General features: G+C 41.1%; 1 protein-coding gene across 2 annotated transcripts in view; it reads left to right on the top strand.

Annotated features, from left to right (window-relative positions):
* The first annotated feature begins 1,223 nt into the window (after positions 1–1,223).
* The window catches only part of XRN1 (5'-3' exoribonuclease 1), a 74,259-nt gene continuing 57,451 nt past the window's right edge, over positions 1,224–18,031 (top strand). For both annotated transcript variants that reach the window (XM_049785869.1, XM_049785870.1), the window contains exons 1-12: positions 1,224–1,352; positions 3,485–3,717; positions 4,493–4,590; positions 5,476–5,585; positions 5,685–5,795; positions 7,904–7,986; positions 12,656–12,743; positions 12,825–12,993; positions 14,558–14,625; positions 15,453–15,590; positions 17,315–17,375; positions 17,588–17,693. In XM_049785869.1, the coding sequence (XP_049641826.1) occupies positions 1,278–1,352; positions 3,485–3,717; positions 4,493–4,590; positions 5,476–5,585; positions 5,685–5,795; positions 7,904–7,986; positions 12,656–12,743; positions 12,825–12,993; positions 14,558–14,625; positions 15,453–15,590; positions 17,315–17,375; positions 17,588–17,693 (1,340 nt within the window). In that variant the 5' untranslated portion in view covers positions 1,224–1,277. The remainder of the gene's footprint in view (positions 1,353–3,484; positions 3,718–4,492; positions 4,591–5,475; positions 5,586–5,684; positions 5,796–7,903; positions 7,987–12,655; positions 12,744–12,824; positions 12,994–14,557; positions 14,626–15,452; positions 15,591–17,314; positions 17,376–17,587; positions 17,694–18,031) is intronic.

Below are 18,031 nucleotides of genomic sequence, written 5' to 3' on the forward strand. Positions count from 1 at the left end.
ATCAGCAGTGGATAAGAGTTCCTTTCTCTCCACATCCCCGCCAACACTGCTTGTTCTCATTCTTTGTGATGTGTGCCAATCTCTGTGGTGTGAGGTGGTACCTCATAGTTGTTTTGATTTGCATCTCCCTGATGATTAGTGATGTGGAGCATTTTTTCATGTGTCTTTTGGACATTTGATTTTCTTTGTCAGAGAAATTTGAAATTCATTTGGAACAATAAACACCCTAGAATAGCTAAAGCAATCATTGGGAAAAAGAATATGGGAGGCATTACTTTCCCCAACTTTAAACTTTACTACAAAGCAATAGTTATCAAAACAGCATGTGGAATAAAGACAGGCCCTCAGATCAGTGGAATAGGCTTGAATACTCAGAGAATGTTCCCCAGACATACAATCACCTAATTTTTGATAAAGGAGCAAGAAATCCTAAATGGAGCAAAGAAAGCCTCTTCAACAAGTGGCTAGCCACTTGCAAACAAATTGAACTTAGACCCTCCAGTTAACATCATGTACGAAGGTAAAATCCAAATGGATGAAAGATCTCGATATCAGACCCAAATCTATAAGATATACAGAACAACACGTAGGCAAAACACTCCAGGACATTGAGATTACAGGTATCTTCAAGGAGGAAACTGCACTCTCCAAGCAAGTGAAAGCAGAGATAAACAGATGAGCTGAGAAGCTTCTGCACCTCAAAGGAAATAGCACCCAGGATACAAGAGCCACCCACTGAGTCAGAGAAACTATTCAGGCAATACCCATCAGATAAGGGGTTAATCTCCAAAATATACAAGGCTCTGACAGAACTTTACAAGAAAATCTAATCCCATCCAAAAAAAATGGGGAGAAGAAATGGACAGACACTTTGACAAAGTTGCAAAAAATGTTTCTAAGAGAAATTCGACGGTGAGTTTATGTTTATGTTCCCCGAAGGAACCAATTTTCAATTTTCGCATTTTCACCCTAGAGGGCCACCCCAGGCAATTGAGTGGGGGGAGAGAAGGCTGAGAAGTTGATGCTACATTTCAGTCGGCTTGCTGCATGCTTCACTCTCCAGGCGAGTCCAGAGAGGCCGTAGAAGGCGGCCGCTCTAGGCCCGCAAAACGCCGGACTCTATGGCCGGCGCGCGGTGACGTCATCGGCGGCGCGACTGGCGCGGTGACGGCGGCGGCGGCGGAGGCGGAGGCGGAGGCTGAGGTGGAGGAGGCCCCGGCGGGGCGTTTGGTTTCGTTTTGTCGGGGCCGGGACAGCTGGTGGTGTTGACGGCCGAAATGGGAGTCCCCAAGTTTTACCGCTGGATCTCAGAGCGGTACCCTTGCCTCAGCGAGGTGGTGAAGGAGCATCAGGTGGGTTGGAACCGGGGCCCCTCTCCCCAAGACCCGGAGGCCTCTGGGCCCCTTCCCGCCCGCCGCCCCCGCAGCAGGGACCCGGGGATGGGGATGCCAGGTGGGCGCATGCACCTTGCAAGCCCGGGAGGCGCCCCACGGCCAGCTGCATGGGCCATTCTGACAGCTCAGTGGTGGGGGTCGATGGGGGGGACGGGACAGATTGTTGGGGGGTCGCTCTTCCTTTCCTTCCTTCCTTCCTTCTTTCCTTCCTTCCGAGCTGTAGGACCGAGGGCCCCCCTGAGGCTTTCAGGCCCCCCATCTCTGTCTTGAGCTCCGAGTTATCAGAAAGCCCGGATCCTCCGACCTAGTCGTCACCTTGTTTACTTTCCTGGATCTCCGCCTCCAGTGCCTACCGAGCTCTAGCTGCTGCCTTTGTTATTCTTTTGTCTCATCACACACACACACACACCAAAAAAACACACATAGCATGCATGTATGCATGCACCAACACACAGATGCACACGACTTCGGATGGGCAGAGTTGGTGCGACTTGGAGGCGCTTGAGGAGGGAGTGAAGGAAGAAAATGTCTCGCTCTGTTGGCACCAGTCATCAAAATGCATGCATAGAGAGACCTCAGGGCAGTGTGTGTGTGTGTTTGTGTGTGTGTGTGTGTGTGTGTGTGTGTGTGTGTGTGTGTGTGTGTGTGAGAGTGTGAGTTCTAAAAGTGCAGAGCATTCGAGCCATCTGGGCTCTACGAAGTGCTTGTCACGGTTGCTGTCACTCTGACATCTCTGGTGTGGTAGGTAAGGGACCAGCGGGTTTTGCAGTTTTGACATCCATCGGTGTCCATCCAGATTCAACGATGATAACAGCGTCGTGTTGATCGTGGGGAGCAGTAATCCCGTGTACACTATCATGCGAGTGTCGGTTTTTTCTTCTTTTTTTAGAAGTGTTTGACGCATGCCATTAGGATTGAACTTCTGAAAAAAAGGAGTTTCATTCTTGGATTCCAATCACATTTTAGACAGTTGCAAATTCTAAATTTATATTTATTTTATTTGCAACATGGGTTGAATTGGATTCAGCGGGATACCTGAGAAAGAGGATTTTATGAAGGTCATTAGTGCCTATCTGGCTATGTAGACAACAGACTTTGACCTTTCTTGAATGGAAAGGTTTGAGTACTAATCTGCGTGAGTCAGTTAGCTGTAAAGTGGAAAAAGTGTGATTACTATTTAGACTAACTTGATGATACATGATCTGGACAATAATAGTTTGACTCTCTGGTTTGGCACAGATTTTTATTTGTTGGAAGTATCTTGGAATTTCTCCATTTTTTAGGAATTTTGTTTTCGATGATCAAAAATAACCTCATTAAGGCCAATTTGTGACATAAGTACACTAAGGATAGATTTAAAATTTGGTCCATTAAAATTGGTGTCTTTCATAGCTGTTTGATTATTGTAGTTAACTTTCTGGACTGGATTCCCAGCCTATGAGCCCTGAGTCTCTTGGGATCTGTGTTTGAACCTAGTGATGTCAGGGCCCACTAGGCCATCCCAGAGGTCCTGGGTCATACAGAGCCTGAGCTTCCAGCCCTTAAAGCTACCTCCCTGACTTCCAAGTAATGTTTTTAAAATGAGATGTTTTAAGGGCCACCAGCTGCTCTCAAACAACTATGCAAAGGTTCAAAATTGGATTATTCCATGGGGGCCGGAGAGAATACATCACTTGTCTTGGATGCCATTGACTCAGGATCCATCCCTGGCATCCCGTTTGGTCCCCTGAACTCATAAAGAGTGATTTCTGTTTGCAGAGCTAGGAATAATTTTAGCACTGCCAAGTGGTCCAGAAACAAAAAGCAAACAACAACAACAAAAAAAGTTTATTCCAGGAAAACTGGAATCAGTTCATAAAGTACCTCTTCTCTTCCCTCCTGCCAAATTACATTGAAATTTTTAGATTTCTTTTGATCATATGCTGATGGCATATCAGATAAGCACATAGTCTTCATCTTAGCAGTCCTTCCTGTTTGTTCTTGGCTGTCTACTTCCTTGTGTTTTTGGATCCACTTTAAGTATTGAGAATGCCTTGACTCCAACTTACCATGGTTGGTGCAAGTAATGGTAGTGCTTCTTCTGTTTTTAGATTCCTGAGTTTGACAATTTGTACCTGGATATGAATGGCATCATACACCAGTGCTCCCATCCTAATGATGATGATGTCCACTTCAGAATTTCCGATGATAAAATCTTTACCGACATTTTTCACTATTTGGAGGTACTGTTTCGCATTATTAAGCCAAGGAAAGTGTTCTTCATGGCCGTCGATGGTGTGGCTCCTCGCGCAAAAATGAACCAGCAGCGTGGCCGACGCTTTAGGTAAAATATGGCTTTTCTTGGAGAAAACGCCTGAGATCATTATTATTTGAAATATAATTTACTTTACTTAGTATTCCTTCTTTTGATGTTTCATTTCTGCTTAAAATTCCCCAGAAATGACAGGACACTATTTTCCTACTTAGAATGTTCTATTTTATCAGTCAAAGAAGGTGTCACATCTCAGAGCATATGGAAGGCTGTAGAAGACTACTACTCTCTTGGAGCTGGAGTAATAATAGTACAGTGGGTAGGACGTTTGCCTTGTATGCAGCTGACCCAGGTTCTATCCCTGTATTCCATATGATCTCCCAAGCCCACCAGGAGTGATTCCCAAGCACAGAACCAGCAGTAATTCATAAGTACTTCCAGTTGTGACCCCCAAAACAAAATTACTCTCTTTTAGATACAGTATTTTTTAGCTTCTTGTTAGTGATGTGGAAATGGTAGTAATGGAAAAAGCTCTTAAAGAGTTTCAGTGTCAACTAAGAATGTTTGTTGGTTGTTTTTTTTTGGCGGGGGGTGGGGGTCACACCCGGCAATGCTCAGGGGTTACTCCTGGCTCTATGCTCAAATATCGCTCCTGGCAGGCTTCCGGGATTTGAAACACCGTCCTTCTGCATCTAAGGCAAACGCCTTACCTCTGTGCTATCTCTCCGGCCCCAATGTGAACTAAGAATGTTAAAGAATCATCTAACCAGCACCTGACTTTATCAAAAAAGATTTCCGACCTTTTCCTAGAAAGTTTCAATGACATTTCCTTTTCATTTTGAAAAAGGTCAGCAAAGGAGGCAGAAGACAAAATTAAAAAGGCGATAGAAAAAGGAGAAAGTCTTCCTTCTGAGGCCAGATTTGATTCCAATTGTATTACACCAGGTAAGTTAATTCAGGTAAAATTGCTAAGCAGTTTTAAGTATACATATTTTAGACTTGAAATGATTTTTTTTTTGTTTGCCTCAGTTAATTTTCTCTTTAGGATTGGATTTCATTCCCCAGCTGTTTCTCCTCCTGGCTGGTTTGGTTCTAGGGTGTAAGTGGCTTCTGAAGGCCTGTGATGAAGACTTATACTGTTGATTAGAGAGCAGCAGTAGACAGGACCTATTTTCTGTGGTGCACAAAATTGCAGCCCTGAAGAACCTTACTCCTAGCATTGACTTATGTGAATGCTAGGTTTGTTGTCCATGAGGTTGTAGGTCGCCACATTCCTGCAGCTTGTTGTATTTAAGTACAAGGAACATATCTCCTCACCCTTGCTTTCTGCTTCTCAGAGACTAACACTACCTCTCAAATCTAAGAATTTCTGGGACTTGAAATGGATGTGTCAGTATAATAAATTTCATACTCATGCAACAACATACTTTATACATTTCTGAAATCATAAAATCTTACGATAGTTTAATAATGCTGGATTTTTTTTCTTCATTAAATGAAACCATGTATTGTTTGAGATAATAACAATTTTGTCCTGTGTACAGTTTGTCTGAATTGTCAGAGTTTGGGGATATGGTTTGAGGTTCTGGGCTCCCAATTACCTGTGCCCTCTGCCCTGTGCACTGGCAAGGCTGGCCTGCTGCAGATCTAGTAGTAAAATTGGTCCAGGAAAGGCATATTTGCTTTGTAACAGTGTTGGAGAATTTTCCACCTCTTTTTCCAGCTGCTTTTTTGGATATTTAGATGAGTGTTAACATTTGTTATTTAGAACTCATTATCATTACTCTTGTGTTTTTCTCCAGTTAAACTTATGAAACCTTTTATTTATAGGGACTGAATTCATGGCCAGGTTACACGAACATCTGAAGTATTTTGTAAATATGAAAATTTCTACAGACAAGTCATGGCAAGGAGTCACCATCTACTTCTCAGGCCATGAGGTCATTATCTCCCTCTCCTCCCCATCTAAGAACATTTCAAAAATGTAACACTCTAAAGTATATCATGTAACCATATATATTTTAAAACATTATATTTAGACTCCAGGAGAAGGAGAACATAAAATCATGGAATTTATCAGATCCCAGAAAGCCAAACCAGATCATGATCCAAACACCAGACACTGTCTTTATGGTTTAGATGCTGACCTGGTAAGTTCAGTGTTTGTTATTTCAGCCAGGCGTTCTCCAGCATTGGAAACAGGTGTGATTACTCTTCCCCTCACCAAGTTTTAGAACACTGGGGAAATGAGCCCTGAGTCATGGTTTCTTGTAAACAGGTTCTGCAGCCCTTCATCACATCTAATATATACCAGGAGCTATAACTTCTTTGCTGAGGTCAGGAAAGAAGCTCCTTTTTTGTTTTTTTGTTTTTTTTGTTTTGTTTTGTTTTTTCTCATTTTTTATTTTTAAATTATTTTAGATTTATTTTTTGTTTCTTTTTGTTTTTTCGGACCGCATCCATTTGATGCTCAGGGGTTACTCCTGGCTAAGCACTCAGAAATTGTCCCTGATTTGGGGGGGACCATATGGGACGCCGGGGGATCGAACCGCGGTCCTTCCTTGGCTAGCGCTTGCAAGGCAGATACCTTACCTCTAGCGCCACCTCACTGGCCAGGAAAGAAGCTCCTTTTGCCTTTTTTTTGTTTATTTGTTTAGATTTATGTATTTATTTGGATTTTCTGTATTTATTTACAGCCACACTTGCAGTGCTCAAGAGCTGCTCTGTCTCTGCTCATGAGTGGCTCCTGACTATGCAGGGGACCATATATGGTATATTGGACCAGGTGGGCTGCATGCAAGGCAAACACACTATCCATACCAGCTCTGAGTCCATGACAATACCTAATCTAATATTTCATGACACAAATGACTACTAGACTCTTTAAGCTTCCTGTTGTAAAATTTTTCATATATAATTGAGATAGAGAAGACAATATAAAGAACCCCTTTACACTTTATTCACTTTCAAGAACATTTAGCTCCTATACATGCCCTCTTGTGGCCATTCTTCTGATTAGCTTGATTTTTGAAGCAAATCCCAGATGATTCAAAGTATTTCTTTTATTTTTGGTTGAGGTGGGGGTCACACCTGGTAGTGCTCAGGAATCAAACTCCTCAGGGTCACACTCCTGGCCCTGCACACACAAATCAATCCTGGTAGGCTTGCTCCAAAGCCTTGTGTTCAAGTCATCCTTATGGTATGCCAGGGATTAAACCCTGTCAACAGGCAGACAGCCTACCCACTGTGCTATCTATCGCTCTAGCCCCTCAAGGTGTTTCTCGAAAGAAGTATTATTTAAAAGGTAACCACAATGCCATTGTCTCACATGACAAAAATGAACAACTTAGCATATAAGTAGTTACTATTTTTGTTGTTCTGATTGCTTCATAAATCTTTCATTGAATCAGCTTGGACATAATAGATATTGCAGTTACTCGGTATGTTTCACTAGCTGGCCTTTGGGAATCAATGCCCAATGTAAACACCTTTTCTAGACAGTCACAGAGTTGCCTGAGTTCTTCTATCTTGATAGGGTTTCTACCTCTCCCCTTTTCTTACCCATCCCTGTGGCAAGTGGGGAGGTGTGAAACCCAAGAGAAGAGGATTTTGGTTGGGTGGGGAGAGAGGTTGAGGGCAAGATTAGTAGATAGAAAGTGTGGTCATGGAAGTCTTAAGGGAAACTTTTTTTTTTTTTTTGGTTTTTGGGCCACACCCAGCAGTGCTCAGGGGTTACTCCTGGCTATCTGCTCAGAAATAGCTCCTGGCAGGCACGGGGGACCATATGGGACACCGGGATTCGAACCAACCACCTTGGGTCCTGGGTCGGCTGCTTGCAAGGCAAACACCGATATGCTATCTCTCCAGCCCCGGGAAACTTTTTTACTGAAATACTTGGGGTGTGGAGAGAAAAAGTCTAGTGGGCTGGGTGCATTCAGGGCCAGATTTGATCCCCAGAGTCCTCCAGGGATTGCCAGCGTAACCCCTGTGCCCAGTTAGAATTGACTCTCCCAAAAGCTGCCATTTATGGCTTCAAAACCAACTAACAAGAAAACTCACTTTATCCTTTTCATTATCTACTAATGAATAAATAACATTTAGTATTTATATTCTAATGTGCCATTTATTGTCTTTAAATAAGCCTGGTGGTCTCTATTTAGAAGTGTGTTTTATTCAAATTCTTTGAATTTGATACATTGATTCTTTGATACTATATAAATGAGAGAAGAGATACTTTTCCTAATCACTTTTCCAACAGATTATGCTTGGATTAACAAGCCATGAAGCACATTTCTCTCTTTTAAGAGAAGAGGTTCGGTTTGGAGGCAAAAAGACACAAAGGTAAATAAATCATATGTTGGCAGGAAGGATGGATTTCAGTAATGTTAGCACCAGAGCAATAGTACAGAGGGAAGGGCAGTTACCTTGCACTCAGCCAACTTGGGTTCAATTCAGTACACCCCATATATATTCCTTCTAGTCCCTTGAGAAGTAAGCCCTGAACACTGCTAGGTATGGCCCACAAAAGCGAAGAATGTTATTGGGGAACTAAAAAGTTAGTCCAGGAGGAAAGCCTTTGCCTTGCATGTGACAATTTGTACTAATTTCTGCCCCACATATAGTCCCCCAAACCTACCAGGACTAATCCCCATGTACAAAGACATGAATAAGCTCTAAACTTTGCCCATTCTGGCACCAAGAAGAACCAGGGGAAAGAGTGTTAATTCCTTAACAACTATGTAATTAAAAATATTACTTCCATCCTATCATCTAATGCTCAAACATTTTAATTTCTGATGAAACTCAGTGTTTTCCTTTCATTGCCTAAGTTTTGGGGTATCATTAAGAAATCAGTACAAAACCCAGTGTCAAAGGCTTTTTTTTAACTTTTAAGAATTTCAGAATTTTATCTTTTACTTGCAGGTTTTCGATTTATGTTAAATCCTTTAACTTTATTCTTTTACACATAGATACCCAGGTTATTTTTGGTTTTGGATGACACCCAGCTGTGCTCATGGCTTAGTCTTTGCTCTGCACTGAAAAAGGACTTCTGGTGGGCGTAGGGACCATATGGGTTGCTGGGGATTAAATCCAGGTCAGGCCGCGTTCAAGGCAAGAACCTACCCGCTACCTTCTGTACTATGCTCTGACCCCCACATCCAGTTTTCTTAACATCTTGTATTGAAAAGTCTTATCTTTTCACTCTGGCTGAAAATTGCATGAACATATTCATGAGTTTTATTTCTGAGTTTGTATACCATTTATCTGTAAGTTTTTCTTTTCATTGTTACTGTTTTTGTTTTTGGTAGTAACTTTCTTTTTGCCAATACTATACTATTTAGATTATTGTAAAGGGTGAAACCTACAACTTTATTCTTTTTCTAGATTACTTTGGCTGTCTGGAGTCTACTGAGACTAATAATTTTTAACATGCATTATGCTGTTTTTTCATAAAGATCTTTGGGATTTAGATAAGTCCAGTATTGAATCTGGAGATTGCTTTGAGTAGTTCATATCTTGATAGCTCAGTGTCATTATATCTTCTTACCAATTATTCAGAGTCTCAATATCAAAATTTAAGATGGAGTATTTTTGCACTTTTTTCCCTTTCTTTCTGCATTTGTGTCTCCTTTTTTGTTTTAATTGCCTTCAATATGGACATTTAGAAAAGTGCAATAAAAAGAAAAAAAGAAAAAGAAAAAAGAAAAGTGCCGTAATGTATCTTACATACCAGGAGGACTGAGGACTGAGTCAGTCGAGGCTTGTGTCTCTTGACCAACTTTACGCTTTGCACTTATTCCACATCCCACCACTGGAAACCATAGTTCTCTCTATGTGTAAACTTAGTCTTTTTCTTTTATCTCCTTAGATTTGTTATCAAATGCCTTGAAATCTTTTGGGTAGGGCAGTATAATGAATGGAATTGCTTATTTCCTTTGTCTATTATTTGCAATACACTTAGAAACCAGGTTAATTTTGTTTACTGATTTGTCATACAACAATACTAAATTCTTTCCCCTTTTGGAGGGCAGGGCTGAGGGTGGGTTGTGTATACTTGTTCTCAGAGCTTTACTCCTAGGTCTGCACTAAGGGATCTCTGCTTCGAGTTCTCAGGAACTATAAGTGGTGGTGCTGGAAATCAAACTGGGGGTTTGTCACATTTAAGACACATGCTTTAATCCCAGTACCATCTCTTGGCCTCCTAAATTTATTTTTCAGCTCTAACAGCTTTTGGGGTGATTCTATGGGATTGTCTATGTATAGATTCAGCACATCTGTCATTATAGTTTTATTTTTCCTCCCAAATGGATTGACTTTGTGTATATACGTGGTGGGGTTTGGGGTCCCCAGCAGAACTCAGGGACCCCAGATCAATTTCCTACTATGCACCATTTGTTTTGAGAGGGAGCCACACCTGCTGTACTATCTCTCTGGCCCCACTACCCACCATCTTATGGTGGAGGCCTGATGATCTGGTGTTTGTCTCCACAGTGCAGCAATGTTGGGGGCCACCAGAACCATAGTTGGTACTGCAGGAATAGGCCATGTGCTGCTGAGGGTCAGAAATGAGGCCTCAAGCAAGTCAGGGATCCAAGAGTGAATCAGGCATCTAGTGCAAGTCAGACATCTGAGGGGTAATAAGGGATTTGGGACAAGTCAGATATTCTCTCTAGCTTTTATGTTATATACCTAGTCCCCTATGTAGGTTTTATGTCTCTTTTTATCTGTTGGTGGGAGGCACCACACTCACTGATGCCACGAGTTTATTCCTGGTTCTACACTCAGATCACTTCTGGCAGGCTAAGACTATATGGGATGCTGAGGATCGAACCTAGTTTGGACATGCGCAAGTCAAACATATACCCTACCTACAGTATTATCTGACCATTGTCTTTTCTTTATTTTTTTTTGTGTTTTTTTTGTTTGTTTGTTTGTTTGTTTTTGGGCCACACCCGGGGATGCTCAGGGGTTACTCCTGGCTGTCTGCTCAGAAATAGCTCCTGGCAGGCACGGGAGACCATATGGGACACCGGGATTCGAACCAACCACCTTTGGTCCTGGATCGGCTGCTTGCAAGGCAAACACCGCTGTGCTATCTCTCTGGGCCCTGTCTTGTCTTTTCTAATGTCATTTTCTTGCTTAAATTATTCTGGCTAAAATTTCTAGTAGAACAACAACAACATTGTTGGTAAAAATGAGCATCTTTGGAGCCGGAGAGATAGAATGGAGGTAGGGCATCTGCCTTGCATGCAGAAAGATGGTGGTTCAATTCTCGGCATCCCATATGGTCCCCCGAGCCTGCCAGGAGTGATTTCTGAGCGTAGAGCCAGGAGTAACCCCTGAGCGCTGCCAGGTGTGACCCCAGAACAAAACAAAACAAAACAAAAAAATGAGTATCTTTGTCTTATTCCTGACTTTAGGAGAAAAGCTTTTCATCTTTCATCTTTAGGTATAATGTTAACTCATTTGTTCTTTAAGCCACTCCCCCAAAATTCCTTTTATTATGTTATACTTCCTTTATTCCTAAATTTGCTGAATATGTTTATCATGAGAACATATTGAATTTTGATTAGCACTTTTTTTTTGTTTGTTTTTGGGCCACACCCAGTGACGCTCAGGGGTTGCTCCTGGCTCTGTGCTCAGAAGTCGCTCCTGGCTTGGAGGACCATATGGGACACGGGGGATCGAATTACGGTCTGTCCTAGGCTAGCTCTGGCAAGGCAGACACCTTACCTCCTAGCGCCACCTCACCAGCCCCTGATTAGCACTTTTTATACTAAATAATTATGTGGAGTTTCTTCCACACTGGATAAATTGCCCAAGTACTAGTGTGTGAATGAGTGTAAGTGAGTGACTATGATGGGCAGTTACCATATTATTCAGGTCTATTTCTTATTGAACATGAAAAAGTAAGTGTTTTATTTATTTGAGTTTTCCATAGCTTCTAAAAGAGGCTCCAGCCAACAAGTTGGAAAATGAATTAATATATTATTCATTTTAATGTTAGAAGTATTTGAAGGCGGGGCCGGAGAGATAGCATGGAGGTAAGGCGTTTGTCTTTCATGCAGAAGGTCATCGGTTCGAATCCCGGCGTCCCATATGGTCCCCCGTGCCTGCCAGGAGCAATTTCTGAGCATGGAGCCAGGAGTAACCCCTGAACACTGCCGGGTGTGACCCAAAACCACAAAAAAAAAAAGTATTTGAAGGCGTTATGTAGTCATTTAATGATGTTTTTTGTGACCGAAAATAATGCCACAACAGTAAAATTGCTAACATGTAGTACAGCTTAAAGTAGAAGCTTCCAGGAACTTTGTATATTGAGAACTTATTATTTGTATTCTACCTATTCATTAAGTTGGTTTCTTTTCTGCCTGTGACCCGAGGTTAAATGGCTCAATAGGTTTTTATATTTATTATGTACTGTGATTTAGGCTTTTTTTACATAGAAAAGTAGAATTGAACTTTTTGTTGTATCTGTTGGATTGTGTGTGTGTGTGTTTGTGTTGGGCCATACCCGGTGGCACTCAGGTTACACCTGGCTCTTGCTCAGAAATTCCCCCTGGCAGGCTCAGGGGATCATTTGGGATGCCAGAAATTGAACCCGGGTTCGTTCCAGGTCATCTGCATGCATGCAAGACAAATGCCCTACCACTTTGCTATCTCTCTGGCCCCCTATCTATTGGAATTTAGTATTTTCTGGGGATCGCAGTTTTTTGTTTTTGTTTTTTTTTCCGGGCCACACCCGTTTGGTGCTCAGGGGTTATTCCTGGCTAAGCGCTCAGAAATTGCCCCTGACTTGGGGGGACCATATGGGACACCGGGGGATCGAACCGGGGTCCTGATTCTTGGCTAGCGCTTGCAAGGCAGACACCTTACCTCTAGTGCCACCTCGCCAGCCCTGGGATCGCAGTTTTAATGTGCCTTGATTACATGGATTAATTTTGCTCTAATGATGTTTGGCTTTAATCTTTGCTACATACAGTTATCTCTCTGGGTTATCCTGTTACAGGATATGTGCACCAGAAGAAACTACATTTCACCTCCTACACCTGTCTTTAATGAGAGAATATATTGACTATGAGTTTTCATTATTAAAAGTAAGTATTGATATAGCTGTAGACCAAAGCTGATGTGCAGAAATTCCTATAGGATTTGACTTTTTTCCTTATTGGCCATAGGACAAGATCACATTTCAATATGACATTGAAAGGATAATAGATGATTGGATTTTGATGGGATTTCTTGTTGGCAATGATTTTATCCCCCATCTACCTCATTTACATATTAATCATGACGCACTTCCTCTTCTCTATGGAACTTACATCAGTGTCCTACCAGAACTCGGAGGTAAGAAAAGTTTAATAATTGGAAATGTAAAAAAGTACTATGCCTTCAATGTTTAAGGAGTTACGTAAGTTTTATGTCTTTAGATTGCTTTGTGTGCTGCTAAGAAATATTATGTACTACAATCTGGGGACTTGAGGGACAAAGTAAATGTACATGGGTTCTGTTTTATTTTTCTTAATGTTCTTTGGCTGAAAGTTCAAAGTTAAGATATCAGCAATGGGACTACTGAGAATTCTGTTTATGGGTGATTGTCCTTTCACTGTAACTTTACCTTGTCCTCTTTCTTTGCATCTTTGTTCTCATAATTAAAAAAATAAAAATTAAAAAATTAAAAAAGAAAAGCTTAATAGCCACTAATCCTAAAACTGTCATTCCATTTATTCTGTATTGCTAAAATGAAAGGGAAATTGAGGTTTCTTTTGTTCTATGGTTCTATTTCCAATGTAAATATCAGAGGTTCAAATTAAAGAAAATGACCAAAGTGAAGCCTCCACATGCATTGATTTAATGGTAGCAAACTGGTGTCCACTTTTAATTGCTTAAGAAGGCTATAGAGCCACAGTGATAGCACAGTGGTAGGCTTGCATGGGGTCGACTCAGGACAGACCAGGGTTCAATACCTGGCTTCCCATATGGTCCCCCGAGCCTGCCAGGAATGATTTCTGAGCGAAGAGCTAGGAGTAACCCTTAAGCAGTACCAGCTGCAGCACAAAAACAAAAAAGTCTTTAGAGGTTGTTGGTTTTGTATAACTCCTTTCATATTCAAGCCTAACAATTCAGGTTTTCTGAATTGGTAAGCTTTAGCCTTTCTGGAGAGAAAGGATGTTCAGTTGAAGTTGTAAGTTGACACACTGGCTGCTGAACTAAGTAGAACACTGTAGAGAGACGTTAGGCCTTGTCTCACATCAGCCTACCAAGGGAATGGCTCTTGAACAGATTAAATCAATTGTTAGCAAAAACTTTTAGAAATGTTTGTGGGCAGGAGCTATGGACATCGTTTATGTTTTGCTCAGTTCATGTGTTGTAATATCAAGGTCACAGAAATTTAGATCAGTTACATAGTTCAAACTGACTTTTTGCTTCCTAGATTAATATAATGTCAACACTCAACATTGTGTGAAAAGAATTAAAAAAAAATGATGTCGGGAGTAGAGTGATTGTACAGTGGGGAGGATGTTTACCTTGTTTGCCGCTGACACAGATTTTGTCCTTGACATCCCATATGGTTCCCCCAGTCGACCAGGAGTGATCCCAGAGTACATTCTAGGATTAAGTCCTAAGCACTGCTGGGTGTGGTCCAAAAAACAAAAAATAATCATTAAAAAAAAATAGGGCCCAGAGAGATAGCACAGCTGCGTTTGCCTTGCAAGCAGCCGATCCAGGACCACAGGTGGTTGGTTCAAATCCCGGTGTCCCATATGGTCCCCCGTGCCTGCCAGGAGCTATTTCTGAGCAGACAGCCAGGAGTAACCCCTGAGCACCGCCGGGTGTGGCCCAAAAACCAAATAAATAAATAAATAAATAACATCAGCTTCTAGTGTAAATTTGGCTTTGTTCCTTTTAGGCTATATCAATGAAAGTGGACACCTCAACTTACCTCGTTTTGAGAAGTACCTTGTGAAACTATCAGATGTAAGTTATAGAAGATTTTATTTTCTTGTCCTGAGAAGGTATAAATCAATATTAAGCTAATTCAAAATACCAGAAGAGTTTAGTGAGTATCATCTGATTTTTTTTGCTAAGGAGTGGGAAAATACTTGCACCTTTTGTTTCTATATTAAATTTTTAGAGTAGTCAGTGAGATCTCCTTAGGTACATAAAAATAACATGCTCAAAAAAAAAATAAATAACATGCTCAAGTTTCCCTGTTTCTCAGCAGCTGTTGAAAGTTGGACTGGTTTCCACCTAGGCACACTTAAGGTTATGTTAAATGAGAATGGAAATAAAAAATGATGAGGGGGGCGGGAAGGTGGCGCTAGAGGTAAGGTGTCTGCCTTGCAAGCGCTAGCGTAGGACGGACAGCGGTTCAATCCCCCGGCGTCCCATATGGTCCCCTTAAGCCAGGGCCGATTTCTGAGCGCACAGCCAGGAGTAACCCCTGAGCGTCAAACGGGTGTGGTCCAAAAACAAACAAAAAAACAAAACAAAAAAAAAAAATGATGAGACCTAAATACCAAACCCAAAGTCAACGCCAACAGAATCAGATACCAAGTCTACAACAAGCTATATACAAAGGGGACCTGTTACAGTAGCAGTCCAGGAGGGCAAAGGGGGGAGGTATAGGATCCATGCTGGGAAAAGGGGAAGAGGGAAGACCACACTGGTAGTGGGAATGGCCCTAATTCACTGTCAATATGCACCTTAAATATAACTGTGAAATATTTGTAATTCACCTTGGTCACAATAAAAAATTTAAAAAAAAAAGATTATGTTAAATGAACTGAATTCTTTGTGTGCAGTTTGACCGGGAGCACTTCAGTGAAGTTTTTGTGGACCTAAAGTGGTTTGAGAGCAAAGTCGGTAACAAGTACCTCAATGAAGCAGCAGGTGTGGCAGCTGAGGAAGCCAAGAACTACAAGGAAAAGAAAAAATTAAAGGTGTTCAATTTTTAGATGTCCTTTTATTTTCTTGAGTTGTAAAGGTAAAACTGATATTTCTTGATTCTTTTCCTTCCAGTGATTTGGGGGTTACCATTTCAGTTTCAGTTTCTCTTCAAATATTTAAAAACTAATTTGGTTTCTTTTTTCTGTTAGGCCCAATCATATTAAAAATCTTGGGCAGGAGAGATAGCACAGCAGCGTTTGCCTTGCAAGCAGCCAAACCAGGACCTAAAGTGGTTGGTTTGAATCCTGGCATCCTATATGGTCCCCCTGCCTGCCAGGAGCTATTTCTGAACAGATAGCCAGGTGTGGCCCAAAAACCCAAAAAAAAAAAAAAAAATCTTTAGGAGCAGAGTGGTGGTGCAGCAGTAGGCCATTTGCCTTGCATGCAGCTGACCTAGGATGAAGCATGGTTCAATCCCCCGGAGTCCCATATGGTCCCCCAAGCCAGGAACAATTTCTGAGCGCATAGCCAGGAGTAACCCCTGAGCGTCACTGGGTGTGGCCCAAAAACAAAACCAAAAAAAAAAATCTTATCTTTAAAAATCAGTTTCTTGTTTTTTTTTTCTTAAAGAACAATATTGTATCTTCTTTGTTCTTTCAAAAATGTAGAAAACTGGGGCCGGAGAGATAGCACAGCAGTAAGGAGTTTTCGCTGGTTTGAATCCTGGCATCCCATATGGTCCCCTGAGCCTGCCGGGGGCGATTTCTGAGTGTAGAGCTAGGAATATCCCCTGAGCATTGCCGGGTGTGACCCAAAAACCAAAAAAAAAAAAAAAAAAAAAAAAAGTAGAAAACTTTTCTAAATATGAGCCAGAAAATTGTCTTTTTAAAATGTGGAAGGTTAGAAGCTGCAGTGATAAGCAAAGTTTGTAGATCTCTTGCCTTGTATGCATCTACCAAGGATTAGATCTCTGGCATCCCATATGGTCCCCTGAGTCTATCAGGAATGATCCCTGAGCACAGAGCCAGGAATAAGTCCTGCGCACTACCAGAGGTAGCCAGCCCCCAACAAAAAATATGTGAATCTTTATGATTTAATGTTTTGATATAGTTAGGTCAATGACTGGAAATTATTTCTCTTTAAAATCATATATAGAATATTAACAGTTGACTAGGTTCAGAATAATGGACAGCACAGTAGTTAGTAAATGTTTCTATATGGCATTAGTATATGCAGAGTAAAATATCTCTGATGTGTCCTAAATGTGTCTTACTGCTATTAGCATGGGAAAACAAGCCTCTTCTGAAATTTTTTCATCTTGTCTATAATTTTTCACTGAGTTCTAGTCTTTGGCACACTTCTCATGGTATTGATTTTACCAGCTAGCTCTTTCTCCTGTTTGCCTTCTCACTGCTTAGCTTTTCAGCACTGGAACTCAGCACCAACCAGTCTATATTTTACTCTGTTTTTCTCATAAGAAAACAGGCCTGCAACTTTTGAGGAACCCATGCTCACAAAATTTTCATGCCAGTGTCTTAAGCTTCATAGTGCCAATTCAGTGTCTTAAGCTTCGCAAGTCTTCTAGGCCTGTGTGGTTCACTTTAGAGAGATAAAATAAGAATTGAGAATGAGGGGGCCGGAGAGATAGCACAGTGGTAGGGTGTTTGCCTTACACATGGCCATCAATTATTTTTAGTGTCATAAAAATCTTCCTGTGAAATAATACATTTGAAATACATTTTGTCTTTAGTTTTGTATTGACTTATAATTTTTATAGGACCAGGAAAGTTTATGTTGGGCTGCTTTAGACAAAAACAAAGAAGTGGCAGCTTCTAAGGGTGAGTTGTTTTTTTTTAATACTAAGTATTTTTTATATGTTGATTCCATATAGTCATTTATTTTTCCACTGTGGTTCTAATGTGGTAAAATTGGAGGTAAAATTGGACATCTGAGAGTTTATAAGCATTTATTTACTTGGATATATATAAAAGTTTTGGGTGGGAAGCAGAGTATTGTTAGTCACTGTTTTTCTGGCTTTTTTTCCCCCCAGATAATTTAGACGATGAGCCTGAAGATGATGACCTGTTTGAAACAGAGTTTAGACAATATAAAAGAACATACTACATGACAAAGATGGGTGTTGACGTAGTGTCTGAGTATGTAAAGTTTTTTTTTCCAGAAAACTATCATTTTAATAGTTAAGATAGTAGGAAAGAAAGATGATATTTTTTTGTTTTATCAATTTCTTAACTATTTCAGCTAGTTAGGTTTTTAGAGATGATGGTGTGAACTAACATATTGCATTTCTATTAAAATTGTCAAGTTGAGGGGCCAGAGTGATACCACAATGAGTAGGACATTGTTCAATCCCCAGCTTTCCATATGGCCCCCTGAGCACTACCAGGAATAATTCCTGAGTGTAGAGTGAGGAGTAACCCCTGAGCGCTGCTACGTGTGGCCCAAAAATTGAGAGTACTTGCCTTGCATGAAGGTG

Source organism: Suncus etruscus, chromosome 13 (genome assembly GCF_024139225.1).
Source record: "Suncus etruscus isolate mSunEtr1 chromosome 13, mSunEtr1.pri.cur, whole genome shotgun sequence".
Lineage (NCBI taxonomy): Eukaryota > Metazoa > Chordata > Mammalia > Eulipotyphla > Soricidae > Suncus > Suncus etruscus.